Below are 18,820 nucleotides of genomic sequence, written 5' to 3' on the forward strand. Positions count from 1 at the left end.
GGCCGTTGGAGCTCCAAAGATAACGCAATACTTATTGCTTCTACCACCACGTCTGCCACCACGCTTTCCTTTTTGCGCAGATCCTTTACATCGGGAAGGATGGCCAGATCTGACGATGAAGACCGTCGCGACCGCCAGCGAGGTTCATTTACCTCGCCCTCAGCCATAAAGCGCGAACGGCAGCGAGATGCACCCCGAGACGACGATTATTCAAGCTCAAGACGACGTGACGACGACCGCCGAAGCTCCCGACGAGACAGCCCTCGACGGAGATCCTCTCGCAGCCCCCGGCGCCAGCGCAGGGAACGATCAACAAGCTCAGCGGGTGACCGGCGCAGACGTAGACATTCTCGCAGTCCCCGACGGGAGCGCAGAGAACGGTCAACTAGCTCCGCAGCAGAAGACCGCCGCAGACACAGACATCGCAGCCACCGACACCGTGACACTCACGGAGATGAAGAACGATCATCTAAGAGACGCCCGCGATCCCGTTCTCGCTCACCGCGACCATCACGCAGCTCCCCACCGCGTGCATTGCAACGCAGCGGCCCGCTGCCTTCACAATCGGATGCTTTTACCGATGTGGCACAACCTGGAGAGGCACCTGCACCAGAGAAACAAAAGCCCAATTTCAACTCTACCGGCAGGTTGGCGGCAGAAAGCAATACAGTTCAAGTCCAAGGTGGAGAAGGAATTGTTCTGAAATACCATGAGCCTCCAGAGGCACGCAAGCCACCAGCAAAGGAAGCTTGGCGTATGTATGTCTTCAAGGGAAAAGATCTGCTTGAAACTGTGGAATTATTGGAACGCAGCTGCTGGCTAGTCGGCCGCGAGCGATCCATTGTGGATTTCCCTCTTGACCACCCCAGTTGCTCGAAGCAGCATGCTGTGCTCCAGTTCCGATTTGTCGAAAAGAGGAATGAATTCGGTGACCGCATCGGAAAGGTCAAGCCTTACCTCCTCGACCTTGAGAGCGCCAATGGCTCTAGCGTCAACGGGGAAACCGTTCCAGCAGGTCGCTACGTGGAGGTCATGGACAAGGACGTGATTCGCTTTGGATTGAGCTCCCGGGAATACGTTCTGATGCTACCCCCTAGCTGAACTCGGATCATTCCAACTTCAATTTAAGAGACCCGGAAGAGCCCGAGTGGATGAAATCACAACTGAAATGAAAGATTTAACGGCAATAATATTACACTCGATGATTACCAGTCATGCAAAATCAACAGATCTGCGGCAGAAGATTAAACCCTTTACATGCGGTTCTTAGCCTCCTTGGCCTTCCCTTCAACCGTACCCATTGCCTCTTTTGTCTTCCCCTTGGCCTCGCCTAGAGCTTCCTCTGCCTTCCCCTGTCCTTGGCCAGCAACCTTCGCGGCATCGCCCTTGGCCTCCTCTCCCTTGGCCTTAGCATGCTGGGCTCCTGCGCCAACAGCCTCCTTGATGGTGTGGGCAGCTTTCTCTGTTGTGAAACCTATGTTAGCACCTGTCTGTTACATCTACGGGATCTCTGCAATGTAAACATACCACCCTGGTTAATTCCCTTCACTGCTGCATCAGATACTGTCCGATCAGCCTTCTTGAGTGTGTCCTTGGTTGCATCGATAGGTCCCTTGTTGTACGAAGCTGTAGCAGAAATAGATCGGATCGCCTGGAAGCCAGGAGTGGGAGCTACCACACGAGTTCTGAGGAGGGGAGCGAAGCGTGCTGTGGACATGGTTGTGGAGATGGTTGTTGTGAATAGTAATATGGTGATGAAGTTGTTTGAGAGTATGGAATTGATCGAATGTTTAAAGTCCAGACCGGTATCAAGCAGTCCTTAAGTAGTCGCCTCATCAAAATAGAGACTGGTTTATGCTTTGTCGCCGCTTTCGAAGAGTTGGCCTTCTCTACGTCATCAGTATGTAGTGTCTCTTACGTCAGACTGGATTTTCTTTAACTTGGTTGTATGGTTAAAATCAGGTTTAACATTGGTCACTGGAGATAATTTCCATTGGAAATCATATCTGGTAAAGTTCCTTCTAGCTAGAAAGCGTATAAGTTAAACATTTGTGACCCTTCGTTGTATATCGGCTATAGCGGCCATGAAGTATAAAACCTAATTGTAGCCAAGCATAAAGTCTTCAAATCTTGGTTATTGTCCAAGCACATTTTCAAATCGCTCTATAAAGCAAACGTGTACTCTTTATGCTTCTCTTCTGTTCTATATCTACTTCTTTATCATATTATGAGCACTGTCTGGAATTGCTTCCTGGGAGCCCAGGCCTCTCTAGTCGTCGAGCTAACGTTAACTAACTAATTAATGTTAGTACAAAAGTTGGAGCAAGTTCTCCTGGCAGATAATCCGTCACCTTTGTTCATTCTCCCTGGTCTTCGCGTATCGCCTCTCACAAAATACGGTAAATCATGCGCAGTATGCGATTGAGTCCCTGTGATAACCAGTATCCGGTTTGCCCTCGCAATGCTTCGTTACAGACACTCTCAGAAAAAAACAATAATACGTCGAATTGAAAGGGTGATTTTGACCAAGGCGATGTCGAATGGGAGTATGTTTAAAGATTGTATAGCCGAACTGGTCAGTCTGTTGGTCAGAGGCACGCTTCTTAACGCGAACGTCGTGCTTTAGATATCACGCAAACAATCCGAATAAATTAGACAAGCTTAAACTAATTGGTCTCCTGACAAGTCTTCAAATGAGTTATTGCCTCAGATAAAGACCACCGCCTGTGAACATCTTCTTCCGTCAAATGTTCGGCAACGAACTTCAGAGCCATCGTAAACGGGCTGTTCCCAGCGCTTGAAGCTATTTCGTTCAAGGGTTTTCCGTAGGCCCAAACGCCATTCCGTAGGGGAGTTTAAAATGGAAGATCAAAGTCACATTTTTCAGCCCATATTTCTAAAGCAAGCCACTCACGTGTTATTCCGCTGATGCCGCCGATATCAATGAGAACCGCACTGCCACTGTCGTCTAGAACAACATTTGAGGGCTTTATATCCGTATGGGTTTTCTTTGCACGGTGAATAATGCTCAAAGCATTCCCAATTTGTATAGCTCATTGCTCCCAGCCGAATTCCCTTACACGCTCTTCATTTAGTACACATTTTAAGGAACCACCGCTATTGTCGAATAGAACACCGCTGATGACCATTTGTTGGAAACCTATTTGGGAAGTCGCATGCGGGTTGTTATAACCGCAATACCAGCTGGCTGAACGATCCCAGTCACACCTTTGGACTGTTCAAGCTTTTCTAGTTCTGTTCGTATAACATCCGAGTCGTGTGGTATGTAAGGGAGACGGTTGGCTGCCTTGATGATATACGTGGTTCTGTCGCCCTCGTGTAGAACCTGGGACCCTCTGTCGGTGATCTCATCCTTTTTCTATCAATTCTGCGGCATCGACAGCTCGGAGTGACAGGAATTCGAGACGTAGCGGATGGTCTGCCTTCAATGGGTCCTCCCTAACATAGGATCATAGGGTTCTGGTGAGCTTTGCAAACCGATTGGTGTCTTCCGGTTTGCGACATAGATTGACAGGTTCAGTTTTTTTGTTTTCGGGTCTTCGCTCAAGATCAATTCAGTCACAGTATCATCTAGGAAAGCCATTGTATGAAAATTGATCAGTCTGACAAAGTCTGGGAATCTTTTGGTCGACCGGGTTTTGTCCTGATTTGCTCTAGATCGGCATCGGGAGGAAAAAGAGGAAGGCGTGCCTAGAAAAGCTGGTTGATCCACCATTCTTCGAGAGAAAGGGCAGGTCGTATCCCTTGTGTTACCGGGGCTTGGCAGGGTTGATGTCGGTAAGTAAGGCTCAAGTATAGACCATTACTGCTGCTAAGTGTAGGCAGGCCACTTGGCTACGACGGGGCGCTTAGCTTGTATAGTTGGACTTGCTTTATTGTATACGTATCTAGCGCCAAGTAATATAACCATGCAATCCACAGTATCTCATCCTTGCCTAGTCGACAGGCCCATTTTCCCTGCCAGGGGTTCTCGTACTTCTTTCTTCTACGAAACCAACCATTGTGAGTCATACGTCTGCTAGGGCTTTTTTTGGCGAGTTGTCGGGTCCTCGACTTTCATTCGCTAGTAACTGTGGCAGTGGCAATGAATACGGCGGATGTAGGCTCTAAGAGTAGGGTAGGCGAGATGCGGCTAAACCCGGAGATTTTCCCATAACAACCTGAACAAGAAGCAAGTGCAGATTCACCTTTGTGCTTTTGCCATTAGCTGACATTAATATATGATAGTAAAGGCGACAAACACGAGCGCCACCAAGGGTGAGCATCACTGCTGCCTTGCAAGATCACGTCTCGGGCTGATATTGTAAGGGCGTGAAACTTGGCTTGCACTTTAATAGAATGATACCGGACGAATTCCGGACGAACTTGAACTATATTTTTGCCTGTAAGCTATGCCTTTGTCCGCTGTAAACGGCTCGGTACAATATCTCCCCGGTGGATCGATCCTTGTCCCATAACTGTTATAGCGCAAGCCCATATAAAAGTTAGTGTATACCATTCGGACTTAGGCCTTTGTGTCTCCATCGTGGGGCTCTTTATTGATCAAGCTCGTATTCACAAGCGCTGAGTGGTCCAAACGTGGCCCGATCCACGGTTACATTGGACCGAAACCTATCTAAGCACTAGCGCTTGTCAAAACCACATGGACCCTGTTCTCGGGCCTTTTTTACGATGACTCCTTTTGCTTTAAATCTCTTCCCTTTCCTCTAGTTCTCCACTACGCCAAAAGTCCGATATCTTGTTCTGCTTTGTCTATTCTGTTCTGCCTATTCTGCTCTGACCTGATATCAGGAATGGTGTCTACGGCTATGTCCGATCATGCTATGCATGAGGATCCAGAGAAGGCTGAGGCATTCAGTGACCCTCCCACATCGCCACCGCTAGCAAAAGAGATGGGACACACATTAGTTCAGACTGCTACGGCAGAGCCTGATTCATTACACTCACCAGTCGAGGCTGTCAATACACGTGAAGATGGCACAGAATATCCCACAGGCCTCAAGCTGGGGTTGATTGCACTGGCCTTGTGTCTAAGTGTCTTCTTAGTGGCACTTGGTACGTTTGCCTCATTGATATAACATCATTGGACTAGTGCTTACTTTACCTTGCAGACAACAGTATCATCGCCACAGCTATTCCCAAGATCACAGATAAATTCCATAGCTTGGAAGATGTAGGCTGGTACGGAAGTGGTATGTAGAAAGCCGATATATCGGAGTATAGAGTTGAGCTAATCCCTTCCCGTTCTGTTTACAGCCTACCTCCTTACCACGGCGTCTCTCCAACTCCTCTTTGGAAAGTTTTACAGCTTTTTCAGTATCAAATGGGTCTACCTCATCGCCATCGGCATTTTCGAGTTGGGAAGTCTCATCTGCGCTGTGGCAAACAGCAGCTTGACCCTTATCATTGGCCGTGCCGTTGCTGGTATTGGCTCAGCCGGTATCTTCTCGGGTGCCTTGATTATCCTAGCCCACTCGGTAGCTCTTGAGAAGCGCCCCATGTACAGTGGCTTTATTGGCAGCATGTACGGCATCGCTTCAGTTGCAGGTCCTCTTTTGGGAGGCGTCTTTACTGATAAAGTGTCGTGGCGTTGGTGTTTCTACATCAACCTGCCTATTGGTGCTATCACTGTCGTGGTGATTGCTATCTTCTTCCCGGCTCCAAACCGCCAGATCAAAAGCTCGACATGGGCAGAGCGCATTAGGAAGTTTGATCCTATGGGCACATCTCTTTTCCTCCCTGCTATCATTTGCCTGCTACTGGCCCTGCAATGGGGTGGCACAACATATCCCTGGAGCAGCTGGCGCATCATTCTGCTATTCTGCTTCTTTGGCGTCTTGATCTTGCTCTTTGTGTTCGTTCAATGGACACAGCAAGAGTATGCCACGGTGCCTCCTCGCATATTCTTCAAGCGCACTGTGTGGTCCTCAGCCCTCTTCAGTTTCTGCCTCGGCGCAGCGTTCCTCTGCTCTGTCTACTTCCTGCCCATTTGGTTCCAGGCCGTGAAGGGCGCCAGTGCCGTCAACTCAGGAATCATGAACCTGCCTATGTTGATCTCGGTCGTGGTTTTATCTGTTTTGTCGGGCATAATCGTTACTATCGTCGGCTATTACGCACCTTTCATGATTATCGGTACTATCATGATATCCATCGGCTATGGTCTCATGACCAAGTTCCACCCAGATACCTCCAAAGCCGTTTGGATTGGTTATCAGATTATTGCGGGTGCTGGTGTCGGATTTGGTATGCAGCAACCTATGATCGCCGTTCAGGTTGTCCTTGACATTGTTGATGTGCCTACCGGTACTGCCATCATTGTTTTCGCCCAGACCCTTGGCGGTGCTCTTTTTGTTTCGATTGGAAACAACGTCTTCAGCAACAAGCTGGTTCAGTATCTCGCTGAGTACGCTCCCACTTTGGACCCAGCTAAGATCATCAGAACCGGCGCCACCAGTGTTCAAAGTGTTGTCAGCAAGGCAGACCTACCGGGTCTCCTCCTTGCATACAACGATGCCATTACCCAGACTTTTACAGTCTGTGCAGCTGTGGCCGCTTTGAGCGTCCTTGGTGCAGTAATCGTGGAGTGGAAAAGTGTCAAAGGCAAGAGTCTTGCAGCAGGAGGAGCAGCATAATTGGCATTTTTGCCCAAATAACGAGCATGTAAAATAATAGACAACTCTCGACTAATATAATCTTTTTCCACATTCTCTTTCACATGGATCTGCTCTGTATAGATGACAAGGCTAACCCTCCAGCAGCTAACCCAATCCGTCTTAGCCTGGTGAACCCCAGATAAGCTGCGGAGAACATCACCTGGGCAGACTGGACTTCAAACATCTCTCATTCTGTCTTTATAATGCCGAGTAAACGACGTATCCTCTCTTGCCAGCCATGTCGGCGCTTGAAAACGCGCTGCGAGGTTCCGCCGGGGTCGAGGCAATGCGCCCGCTGCATGTCTTTAAGGTAAGCTGGTGGGGGGTCTGCCGAGGTTGTCTATTTTTGGGGACTGACAGGTCTTGGATAGGCTCGAATGTTCCCTTCCCGCTACATCTGCAATTACTAGTCCAGAGAGGGGTTCCGTTCAACCTGCTGAATGTCATTGCGCAAAAAGGTATACCTTATACATACGCCGAAGCCCTATCTATGTTATCAGTGACATACTAACCGATATCAGGCTTGATGCCATTGAAGCCTCACTCGCTGAAATGAAGCAATTGTTGAGGTCCCACCTTGGACATGACCAGTCCATATCAACAGGCCCCGATAATGTTTCTAGAGGCAACAGTACTCTGACCACGATAAAGGATCTCGACGAAAACGAAGATAACATAGTGCTACCAAATCCAACAGCCGATCTTCATCCTGCACCGATCACAGTCGTCCGCCATGTTGGCAATCTAATCACAGAACCCGAAACAAACGGAGAAAACGACTCCATCTTAGGACATATGACCGAAATGGGTCTAGATTCCGAGAACTTCGCCTCTGTTTTCCAGCATGGCTTCGAACAAATAGCATCATGGTACCCGTTCCCGCACGAAACAATGTCGGATCTCAAACAAAACTACCCTCTACTTTTCGCGATGTGTCTGCTGGCAGGGTTCCGCGCAACAGCTGGTCTCAACCGCTCGAATCTCCACGTTACACTGCATTCAATGGTCAAAACTCATCTAGGCATGAAAGCCTTAGACACGCCAATTGGCCTCACTACGATCCATGCCATGCTTATATTCAGCGCCTGGAGTTTTGGTCCTCTGGTGCCAGGTGGTAGGTATATTGACAGCTGGTTGATGAGTAGCACGACTATCACCCACTGCATGCTTAGTTTCTCTCTTCCTGAGCTTGGATCTCTTACTTCCTTCTACGACGATACGAGTCGGAATATGTGCAGGATGTGGATACAGGCTTCTCTGGTACATTTGAAGTATGTGCTATATCAACTTATCCTCAATATGGGCAATCTCAAAGCTAACTATCAACCTAGATTTGCGATTGGAACTGGTCGGCCATCCGTGGTCTCCTGCGACCGTCTCCGTCTGTGGACGGAAATTGTCAAATACCCGGGCTTCGAAGCTTTTGATCAGATCATTGCAGCAGAGCTCAAAATCTATATCATTCTCTACGAGGTCATCTACAACACTGCTAACTCGGTGGGCGAAGCCTGGGAAATGTTAACTAGATGGAGCCGAAAATATCTTGCCGGTATGAGCCCTCACTCAAAACACTGAAAGACGTAGTTAGCTGAACTTCAATCACAGATGGGAATAGCGTATTGACATGGGCACATTCCTGCGTCTCACTCATCTTATCACGCTGGGAACTAGCAAAACAGCACCAAGGCATGTCCCCCGGCTCACTGCACCACAACAAATGCATAAAGGACTTGACCCAAACCGTCATTCGCCATGCGCAGGTCGTACTGAGCGAGATTTTAATGTTCGGCTCATCGGACACTGCGTTCGTCAGACCGACCTATGATTACTTGCTCAGTGCATACGCGGGCGTCACTCTCGCGGAATACTCTTCAGATATATCTGATATCCACGCGACATATACATTAATGGAGAATGTCCGGACACAGGCCAGGATACCGCGGAGTATTGAGGGCGTTTTCAACTGGGCAACAAATGTTGTTCAAAAAAAGGCACGGGACTACTTGGATTCAAGTGTTTCGATTAATTCGGGGGATACTTTGTATTCTTATCCTATGTCTGTGGCGGATTGGGCGCCGTTCCGGTTTATTGATTCTATGCCTTCGTCTGGATGGGATGGGTTGGAGGAGTCTATGCGACCGTTTTAACGGATATTCCACTCGTTCTATATAAGTTATATGACAGCATTTTACACAACAGGAGTCTGTTATCAAAACTTTTACGTTTATGCACTGATGGGCCTGCCCGATGACAGCTCGAGCCGATTGCGGTGCCACTAAATGCAGTTGTGAGAATACGCAAAATAGAAGTATGAGAGAATCAACTAACCTTTCCACAGGAGATAGGCTCATAAAGAGCAGGATGGGCCTCATCAACACAAGAAGGCACAACCTGACAAACTGAATCGGGATTGAAGCCCAAGAAAAAGGGCATAGAATACCTAGAGGTAGACTGACGATTATAAACCCGATGCACAGTGGACTTAAACCGGTTATTCGAAAGACGCTGCAAGAAATCCCCGATATTAACGACAAGCGTGCCGGCAATAGGTCGAGCATCGAGCCACTCATCGCTAGCAGAAAGGACCTGCAACCCTCCCGACATATCTTGCCACAGGAGAGTTAGGCACTGGATATCGGTATGCGAGCCTATGCCGACATCGACATCGGTTTGATCGTCTTCGAGCGCATCTTCTGTGCCGGGATAATGCACGTAGAGACCGTCTGCGCCGGGATGGGTCGTCACTCCGTCAAAGTAGTCCTCTGGCATGTCCAATGCGAGCGCGAAGATGCGCACCATCTTGCGTGCGAGGGCGAGGCGGCGCTGGTAGAATTCGATTGTTGTTTCGCGGAATCCCGGGAGGTGGCTTGTTCCCTCCCATTTCAGATCGTCGCCGCCGTATGCGTATCGTTCGTCTGTGAGCAGCGACTCTGGGTCGGAGATTGTCGGGTCGTTTTTGGGGTTGTAGCGCACGGAGAATGTCTCTTTGCGATCTTTAGGGTTGGTGGTTAGTGGCTGGGATGTTTCACCCGGAATGAGAGGGGAATTACCTCGTGTTTCAGTTTTATTTACTTGAGTTGTCCCAAGTCCATGCCAGCCATCTGAGAGTTTCGATTTCTTACTTGAAACCAGCTCTTTCTTCTCGTCTGGCTGATTGAAGAAAGTTTTGGCTTGCGATAGAGCATTCTGGATAAGCTCTTCTGCAATTCCATGGTTTTTGATATAGAAGAAGCCTGTGTTTTCGGCCGCTAATTTTATCTTGGATGCGATGGCCTTTCGGTCTTCTATATCGCCATCAATCGAGGAAAGATCTATGATCGGGATTTCATCTTCGGTCGGGGGTCGCGGGGGAGCAGTAGATACTCGGCGGTATTCAGGGCCGCTCAGTGTGAGCAATTCGATCTGGGTGTATTCCATTAGGGTTGCCATAATTTGCTTAATCGCTGTACAGACAAGTTGCTAAGTTGCAGGTAAGATAACCAATGCGAAGTCGGGTGTATTTAAGAGAGTCCCCCGCATACTTCGACACTTTCCCTGCAAGTCCGACCGATAACCGTCGGAGTTGCGGAAAAGCTCGGCCTTTTCGACGCCCATATGCTTGGCTTTTTGATAAGGTGATACGCTGCAGTCTGTTGCATTTAGTGTGATAGCAGGGGGTCTGGCGTGGGCAGTTGACAGGCTCATAACCCAGGGGACTTTCTTATCGCCTCAAATAGCCCTAAACCACATGCGCATTCCTCTCCTCATAACTGCAGTCGTTCCCCTTCTCACTGTTTTCGCATTGCATCTGTGACCAAGCGCCATCATGTCGACGCTAACCCGGCTGCATCAACGATTGATTGTCAAAAGGACAGAGCAAGATGGCATCACTCGCCCCGTGGACATGCTGGACAATTCCTCCATCCGACCCACCCCAATTAAAGACAGAACATGGTCCCAACTCACCTATATCATGTTCTGGTTTTCTGCAACCGCCAATGTCAGCAATCTCTACACGGCTTCCACGGGTATGTCCATGGGTCTGACCATGTGGGAAGCGATCGGCTGTTCCTTTGGCGGACAAATCCTGGCCGGTGCCTTGATGGCCCTGAATGGTCGTGCTGGTGCCATGTATCGCATTCCGTTCCCTGTGCTTTGTCGCTCCAGTTTCGGTACATGGGGTGCCCTGTGGCCGACTTTTAACCGTGCGGCTATGTCGATTGTCTGGAATGGTGTCAATTCCGTTCAAGGCGCGCAGTGTCTATAGTGAGTATTTGCTCTCTACCTCTTCTCAAAACGCGATGTGTTGGCGGAAGGACTTACGCTCGTTTAGTGTCTTCCTGCATGCCATTTTCCCTTCAATTGAGAACATCCCAGATAAAATGGGTTCTAAGTCGGCTTTGACCTCTGCGCAGATGATGTGCTTTTTTATCTACTGGTATAGTAATCTGCTGTCCATTTAAATACATTCGCGGCTTACAACTCTGCAGGCTCGTCAACTGTGCATTTTTAATTGTACCCGTTCCAAAGATGAAATCCCTGGTCTATGCCAAGGTTGCCGTCTACTTCTGTGCGGCATTTGCTATGCTTGGATGGACCGTATCTCTGGCCGGTGGCTCCCTAAAGTCACTTAATGCGCCCTCAAAAATCCAAGGCACCGAAAAGAGCTTCTTAATCTTCAAGTTCTTATTCCTCGGGCTTGCTAGCTGTGGAACTTTCATCTCCAACGCGTCTGATCTCCAGCGATATACTACAAAGCCTAATGATGTTCTCATTGGTCAGATCGTCAGCTTCCCACTATCGAACTTCCTAGTTGCTATTCTGGGAAATCTGATTGCTTCATCCAGCAAGGAGATCTTTGGAGAGGTTTGTACTGCTGATTTCCACAAGAAAATATCAAGCTAACATGAGCTGCAGCTTATCTGGAACCCCTTGGCCTTCCTCGACAAGTTGATGGAGGGAGAGCGTTATACCCATGGCAACCGTGCCGCCTGCGCCTTTATTTCCCTGGCATTCGTCTACTCGACAGTCTTCTCGGCCATCTTCGAGAACTCCATCCCGTAAGGATGCACCATCCACCCAAGAAAACCAGAGAATGTCTAACATATTCCAGCGCTGGCAACGACATCGCAGCCCTACTACCAAAATACATCACAATCAAACGAGGCTTCTTCATCTGCGCCGGTAAGAACACACACACCCTTCAAAAAAGAAACCACCGCTAACAACACCCAGTCCTCTCCTACGCAATCTGCCCCTGGTACCTCCTAGCAAGCGCCTCAATCTTCATAACCTTCCTATCATCCTACCAAATCTTCCTCTCAGCAATAACAGGAATCCTAGTCTGCGACTACTACCTAGTTCGCCGCGGTTACCTCAACATCCCAGCGCTGTACATCTCAAAGCCAAGTCCATACAGATACTTCCACGGCTTCAACCCGCGCGCCTTCCTCGCCTATGTCGTGGCTATAGCGCCTAACTTCTACGGATTCCTGCACCAAATGGGCGTCAAGGCGCCCGTGGGCATCCAGCGGTTCTATTATATCGCCTATCCCACGGGATTGATTATTGCTTTTGGGGTTTACTATTTGAGTTGCTTGGCTTCTGCTCCTCCTGGCATGGAGAAGGGGATTGGATGGATGGAGCCGAAGGATTATGTTGAGGACTCGGATGTTTCTGGGGGTGAGGGATATAATACTATAGATGCTGTTGGGATCGCTGAGAAGGGAGCCGTGGCGGTTACTAAGGCTGATGTTGGTGAGAAGGGAAGTTATTAGTTATTAATGGGTGGTTTGTTATGGTCTTTGGGAATTTGGGCTTTGAGCGATGGTGATCGGTGTTTTTTTTTTAACTCTCGTGGGGGTTTTTTTTAGTAGTTAATTTGGGCTCTAATTTCTTTCACGTTCAAAACAGATGGTGCTCGTACAAGTGATATGCATTTGGTTTGATAGGAAGCGTTGAAGAATTGCATTCCATGCTTTGCTCCTTGAGCCACCTCTAGATGCTATGGTTTTGGTGAATTAATGCAATGCCGAACTCCTGTCAAAACGATGTTTCCGGGTATCATTCAACCCTACCTTTGATGATGAACGCGCGATCAGATGCAGATTAGAACAGCAGATGCAACCAGGTGATAATAGACAGATAACGCATTACACCGTTGACCGTAATTATGCAAGCGCACAGAAACAAGGAACGATAAAGACAAACAGGATTATGAGATCAAGAGAATCGCATACCGAGACCATCATAGCTCGGACGTGAAGGCGAGCTTCCACTTCGTGCTCGTCTTCCATACACCTCCAGTGGTGGGGCAGGTGCATACAAATGACCATCGTGCTGTATTAAAGGACCAGATAGATTGGGATGATACAGTTGGTACTGAGGTACGTGACGTGGCGCCTGGAGCCGAGCAGACTCGCTCAGCCGGTGACGTGGATCTCGGACATCGACGCGGTAGCCGCCGAAATGCAAGTACTGTGAAGGCTCAAGTTCAGGCTTGAATCCCGGCTCGGTGAGCTTCAGTCGTTCATCCATTGACCCTAGTCGCCCGTGTAATGGTGGTGGGCCAGCGATGGTAGGGTCGGACGGGAGAGCGCTGCCCGCCAAAGGCAACTCGGCTGTCCAGCTTCCGATTCCGGAGGATAATTGCTGTTGTTGGATGTGTGGAGGTACAGCAGATGCTATTTCTGGGGGCTGGTGTTGAAGATTTGGGACTGGTGAGAACCGCGGTGGATATCGTACGGGTTCGGTCGCCCACGATTGATGTGAAAACGCAGATGAGCCACGCGATAGTGCTTCTGCAGTTGGCCGCTCGGGAGCAGACCCCATGGGTAGGCTTGAATTTTGTGACAGCGGGAATGAGCCCGGCATGATTGCAGATGGATGAGAAATGGCACCAGGTCCGGGGAATCCCGGTGGGGTGCTTGTGCCTGATGTTCTTGATGGTCTTCTGAGATTCGGGATGCTGATAGCAATGTTCTCATCATAGGGTAACGGTGGCGGGTATGGAAGGAGGGATGGCACACTTGCAGACAAAGTCCGGGGGATTTCGAATTGGGCGATTGAGGCACGGCGAGAATGAGATCGTGATCCAGGTGCAGTGTGATAGTCAACGTCACTCATTTTATGACCAAAAATATTATCACCAGGCTCACTGTATGTTGACCGACTCATAGGTTCCACTAACAATTCGTGGGAGCTCAATTCATGAGAGAGTGGTGACGCGAAGGCATATCCCATTTGACTGTCAAGCGACTCAGTGGAAGGTTTCACCTGTACGCTACGAGCAGGATCTAGCGCGTGTGATACAGGCACTGATGATGGACGTTTCACAGCTGACTCCACCTCTAGGATTCGCCGGGTGGCCACATTTGCATATGTCGGCATATTCTCGTTGCTCGCTGGCGGATTCGTTGGCGGAGAGGTAGTCGTGTGCTGTGAACTTTCAGAGGACGCCTGGGAGTTGCTATATCGACGCACTGCAGCGAGCGCTCTTTCAGCCTCTGAAACCAGTATTGAGGAGCTCCCCGTTTCAGCCGAGGTCGTCCGACTTGAGGATCCTCGGCCCTGGATAGAGGAGACTTTTGCGAGTGGTGTGTCGGCTTTGGCGTTTCTAAAGTTCCGAGGGCCTTTGTTCCGCCTCTTCTGGTTTCTCCCCTTTGGTGGGTTTGGCTTTGGCTTTTGGTGACGATTGACAACTTGCCACTCCTGTTCGCTGGATATAACCGGGGGGCTCGACGAAAGGGGCGGTTTCGGTTTCTCTGTAGTATTGCTTAACTGTGACAAGGCTGGAGAGACTCGAGCAACTGCCTTGGCTTCCCCATCGGTTTCATAGCCTTCTTCCGACTCATACCCAGGTCCTCTGAATATATGGGGAGGGAACAGCTCCAATCTGAAGCGAGGAAGTGGCACTGCCATCTGCTCAGGGGATTCCGCTCGAGGTGAGCCAATATCATCCCAGTTGAATGTATTCTGTCGCGAAATACCTTCGTCTGTCGAGGATTCGGGAAAGGATGAAGACGAGCTACTTGAGCGATCAAAAACAGACTTTTGGTTGCCGGAGAAGTGATGCGAGGAGCTAGGAGAGAGATTCTCGATCTCTTTGCTTATGCTCTTCAGCAGGCGACGCAGCCCCTCTCGTGCTTCACGAACGATAGGTGGATGTGAACCCATCAAAGGTCTCTTTGGAAAGAGCTCAGCCAGTCGCGAAGCGTGGGTTTCGTACTCTCGATAGTCCCGAACAAGGCCACAGTCCTGGTAATGGGCCATTCTCTCCCTAGCCGCTTCGTAGGATTTGATGAGAAACCGAGTGGCAACAATCAACCAGGTATCGTAAAATCCTGGGTCATGTTTGTTCATGGCACCCTTATACTCTTCGTCCTTGATTCGGAGCTCATCTCGACAGAAACCTTGGACCACACTGTGGATTTTGACCACGTCGACGGCCGAATTGTGGCGGTAAATGGAGAAGAATCCTTCCTGGCTGCTCTCATTTAGTGAGTCCGACAGTTCAGGAACAGGCTTGTTGTCCCCGGCTGCCTCCTCATCAGACTGGTGGTCAAACCGGTGCAAAGACGAAGTTTGCCGAACAACGCCCGCATCGGAGGTCCTCTCGATCAGTCCATAGTGTATGAGAGTTCCGAGAGTATTATCAAGATCAGGTTCCTCTCCGGTTTGGGCACTGGTCTGGATTTCCAAATTCTCAGCGGTCATGGCAGCCCTGCCGAGGTTCAGAAGTCCAACGGGAACTTGGTGGCCAAGAAACGAGAGGAGGTTGATCAAATGCAATGCCTGTCTTTGTTGCAGACGAAACAAATCATTCATGATGCTCAAGAATGGTTCCGCGAGCTTCTTGTCAGTCACTTGGGATTTGACACGGTACTTTTCAATGGGCTTTCCTGTGGCATTGAGACGATGGCCAATAGCATGGATCGCCAAAGGTAAACACTCGTAGTGCTCTACTATCCGGGTAGCCTTGGAGATCTGTTCGGCTGTAGGTCTGGTGATCCCAACGTCTTTAAACAAAAGATTGCAAGCATCCTCGACGTGCATCATCGAGATCATCAGACAGTAGGGCTCATACAGTCGCTGCTTTTTCCGCAACGTCGTGTCGACCGAGGTGTAAATGATACTGCACTGGCGATTCCACGGCAAGAAAGACCTGAACTCGTTGATATCATCGTCCCGGTCAAAGGTAACCCCATCAAAGACCAGAAGCCAATCCTGTCGTGTCTGAAGCCAGTTCCGGACGGCACTTACATACCGCTGGGTTTCTTGATACTCGGGTTCTACGGCCTCCTTGTGGTCAACCAGCGTGGCGGCTTGGGCAATCTCCCAGAAACATTTGTATGCTGATTCGCGGGACTTGGCATCAATCCAGAAGATTCCGCCTGGGTAACAGTCGCGTCGTGCGAACACATATTGTCGCGCTAGATGCGTCTTGCCAGAACCTGGAACGCCAGAGATCAAAACAGCCATAGTCCTTTCTGCACGCGACTTGGCTTTGAACAACCGATTATGCAAAACTTCAAGCTCTTTTTTCATGCCGAAGAATGTGGCATTTGGATGGAAGCCCGGGGGTGCCACGAATAGCGGTGGGCTTGTGAGGGAATAATGGGAGAATTCGAGAAGTCCACTGTTTCCCAAATCAGAAACGGGTGAGTTGCGGCCTTCTGTTGCAGCAGCAGGCGGCAGAGTTGGTACGGATTGGACTATGCGAAAGTCAGCAGGTCTGACTCTGGGAAGAAAGTGCAAGACGAATCATGTCAGGTATTGAGGACATAAGATGGGAGCCACCCAGAGCAATTAAGTACATGGAACATGAGCACAGTCCGAGTTTGAAGGGAATGATTGATTTGAAGTATGTGGTCCCTTGGCTTCAGCATCAATAGAGGGATAAAAGCAAAGACAGGAATGTGATTTAACCAAGCAACGCCAACTGGAGTTCAAACAAAGTCATTAGACGGCAGGCTCCTCAATCTCATAGCTCCTCAGCGTGACTGACTCCTCGGGTGGAGGAAGAAGGTGTGTCATACCAGGCCTATTCAAATCTGGCATGCTTCTATTCGCTGGGTCTTCTACTCTTCCTGCAATAGTTAGTATATGTCAAGGATGGAATCAAAGATCTGGTCGAAAGTACGACTGAAAGAGTACTGAAAAGAGTACTGAAAGCATAGAAGGGCATCATTCAGAGTATGAAATAAGTCGACTCACCGTCATAGATCTCTCTAGCCTTGGCTTTCTTTTCCTGTGTGCGGACGTTTCTTTCCTCCACCCAGCGATCTTTGATGATAGTAGGAGCCTGGCGTGAGTATCGGAGAATAGCTTCAGCCACCACCTCATAACCGGCGGCATTCTCATCGTCAAACTTGCACATGTGACTGTGATCTGCCTCAATCCCCATCCGCTCAACGCCTTCCATATAAGGAGCCGCCGATGCTTCGTCCACGATCACTTCTCGAGTGCCTCGTACATCTGTAGATCGCGTTTCGTGGAAGAAATAGATATGGAATCGGCCCATGATATCTACAAATAGACTGTTGATATGCTGCAAGGTCTCATTGTTTGTCCGGAGAGCTTTGACAAGCTGCGGAGATGCCTCCATGAATTTCTTCGGAAGGACGGCGCTGCAGATATTGTGTAGCAAGAGACCCCATTTCGCAATATCAGAGCCATTATGCGGGGTACCGAGGAAGAGAATTCCGAAGGTCGACACGTATACTGAGCGAAGATGCTCGGTTTTCTCGTTTGAGAGACTGCGGGAGTATATGAGGGCACGCTTCACAACGAGACCTCCTAGAGAATGGCAGACGAAGATTATTGGGCGGTCGGAGCACTCTTTCAGCTGTAGAGACCCAGGTTAGAAGATGTATCAAAGGAATACAGAAGGATAAGAATAGCAGAACTTACACTTCGATTGGCAGCAAGACTCGAGGCGAGTGTTTCAGCATGGCTAACGATCGAGTCCCGGGACACACCATCCGTGAAGGCGGTGACATTTGCGTTGTAACCATAGGTGAGGATGCGAGGATGTTGCGCAGCAAGGATATCAGGCAAAAGGTCAACCGGCCAGAAACAGCCGGTAGTTTTACTCGTCCAAGAGTCATGAGGGCTGCCGTTCAAGCCATGAACGAAGACAATATCAACCTTAGGTTCGTCGCGCGGGACATAGATCTGCGACAAGCCAAAGGGCTTAATGGGGAGGGGCTTAGACATCATACAAAGAAACAGTTGAAGCTATCGCCATAGTATAAAGGTGTAAAGGTGGGAGAGCAGGAACGACTCACAGAGCGCGGTTTATATATTTCCTGCAGGTGACTGTGGCTGTTCCCCTGACCCAGGTCACCCGCGTATCCATTCCTGCAGATCCATGGGGTTTCCCCAGTCTAGTCCTAGTATGGGTATGCAGATTACTGTTTCGATCTGTCTTGCGCCCTGTGGTGCCTCGGGGGTGAGTTCGGATTGCCCATTGGGTGTTAACCCGGGGTACTAGCACAGCCTCGAGATCGGGCATGCCAGGTACAGCCGTGTATTACATGCGTCCAAGCCTGCATTTGCATGTCGGTATGCCTTGCGAAATATGGAGGCCTGGTGACTCACCATCTAATGCGACCTTCGACCTTCGACCTTTGACTTTCGACCATGGCAGAGAAGGGGAAAGGGAAGCCTAGAAACAAGTCGGGGTTTTGGCGCCGAAACCAGCAATCTTACTGAATACGAGTTTCAAGCTACTGCAGGGGTGTTCTTACCCATAATTAGATTATTTTCTTCTAAAAGATATGCTTGTACCTGGGTATTTCGTCTTGGATATTGTCAGGCTGTGGGCTATGTTTCTATAATAATTCCATGTTGACCCCGGGAAATATATAGATCGAGCAGGTAGAGATTGAACAAGCAAGACCTGGCCAGAACAAATAGTCAGGTCTGATCTAAATAAAGTTATGATCCTCCCGTCGATTTCCAAGGAAGATGCCGGATGACTCGAAGGCAATCATGTTTATGGAACTGCGACTATTCCGAGCCACCGAAAGATATCACTCGGAGAGCAAAAGCTTATACATGCAAATCATACTTCATGTCCCCAGCCTTTCGCCACAATTATTGCCTCGTCCCCATGATCACAAAAGGCAACTGAAACCACATGATAGCTTGCGGTGCCTGACTAC

The 18,820-nt window shown here is 49.3% G+C and overlaps 7 protein-coding genes across 7 annotated transcripts; 4 read left to right on the top strand and 3 right to left on the bottom strand.

The window, feature by feature from the left end:
• Positions 1-99: 99 nt before the first annotated feature.
• On the top strand, positions 100-1,101 carry N7446_008106 (putative FHA domain protein SNIP1; the record flags this gene model as incomplete). The annotated part of the gene is made up of 1 exon (XM_058516851.1): positions 100-1,101. One exon carries the CDS (start codon positions 100-102, stop codon positions 1,099-1,101), a length of 1,002 nt encoding a protein of 333 aa, XP_058370497.1.
• A 152-nt stretch (positions 1,102-1,253) lies between these two features.
• N7446_008107 (uncharacterized protein) lies at positions 1,254-1,717 on the bottom strand (the record flags this gene model as incomplete). The annotated part of the gene is made up of 2 exons (XM_058516852.1): positions 1,254-1,462; positions 1,528-1,717. 2 exons carry the CDS (start codon positions 1,715-1,717, stop codon positions 1,254-1,256), a joined length of 399 nt encoding a protein of 132 aa, XP_058370498.1.
• Positions 1,718-4,733: 3,016 nt separating this feature from the next.
• On the top strand, positions 4,734-6,653 carry N7446_008108 (MDR family MFS transporter; the record flags this gene model as incomplete). The annotated part of the gene is made up of 3 exons (XM_058516853.1): positions 4,734-5,076; positions 5,133-5,213; positions 5,278-6,653. Coding segments are annotated over 3 exons (1,800 nt in total), but the record flags the coding sequence as incomplete, so codon positions are not given.
• A 320-nt stretch (positions 6,654-6,973) lies between these two features.
• Positions 6,974-8,821, top strand: N7446_008109 (uncharacterized protein; the record flags this gene model as incomplete). Its single annotated transcript, XM_058516854.1, has 5 exons — positions 6,974-6,984; positions 7,046-7,132; positions 7,196-7,945; positions 8,006-8,223; positions 8,280-8,821. 5 exons carry the CDS (start codon positions 6,974-6,976, stop codon positions 8,819-8,821), a joined length of 1,608 nt encoding a protein of 535 aa, XP_058370500.1.
• A 77-nt stretch (positions 8,822-8,898) lies between these two features.
• Positions 8,899-10,103, bottom strand: N7446_008110 (isopenicillin N synthase family dioxygenase; the record flags this gene model as incomplete). The annotated part of the gene is made up of 3 exons (XM_058516855.1): positions 8,899-8,949; positions 9,003-9,667; positions 9,725-10,103. 3 exons carry the CDS (start codon positions 10,101-10,103, stop codon positions 8,899-8,901), a joined length of 1,095 nt encoding a protein of 364 aa, XP_058370501.1.
• A 376-nt stretch (positions 10,104-10,479) lies between these two features.
• On the top strand, positions 10,480-12,430 carry N7446_008111 (nucleobase cation symporter-1 family protein; the record flags this gene model as incomplete). Its single annotated transcript, XM_058516856.1, has 6 exons — positions 10,480-10,919; positions 10,987-11,091; positions 11,144-11,519; positions 11,571-11,713; positions 11,767-11,837; positions 11,889-12,430. The coding sequence occupies 6 exons, from the start codon at positions 10,480-10,482 to the stop codon at positions 12,428-12,430; spliced, it is 1,677 nt and encodes a 558-aa protein (XP_058370502.1).
• A 445-nt stretch (positions 12,431-12,875) lies between these two features.
• Positions 12,876-17,873, bottom strand: N7446_008112 (uncharacterized protein; the record flags this gene model as incomplete). The annotated part of the gene is made up of 4 exons (XM_058516857.1): positions 12,876-16,366; positions 16,691-16,741; positions 16,869-17,499; positions 17,565-17,873. 4 exons carry the CDS (start codon positions 17,871-17,873, stop codon positions 12,876-12,878), a joined length of 4,482 nt encoding a protein of 1,493 aa, XP_058370503.1.
• Positions 17,874-18,820: the final 947 nt, after the last annotated feature.

This window comes from Penicillium canescens (genome assembly GCF_028828765.1).
Source record: "Penicillium canescens strain IBT 15451 chromosome Unknown utg000005l_segment0_segment0, whole genome shotgun sequence".
NCBI lineage: Eukaryota > Fungi > Ascomycota > Eurotiomycetes > Eurotiales > Aspergillaceae > Penicillium > Penicillium canescens.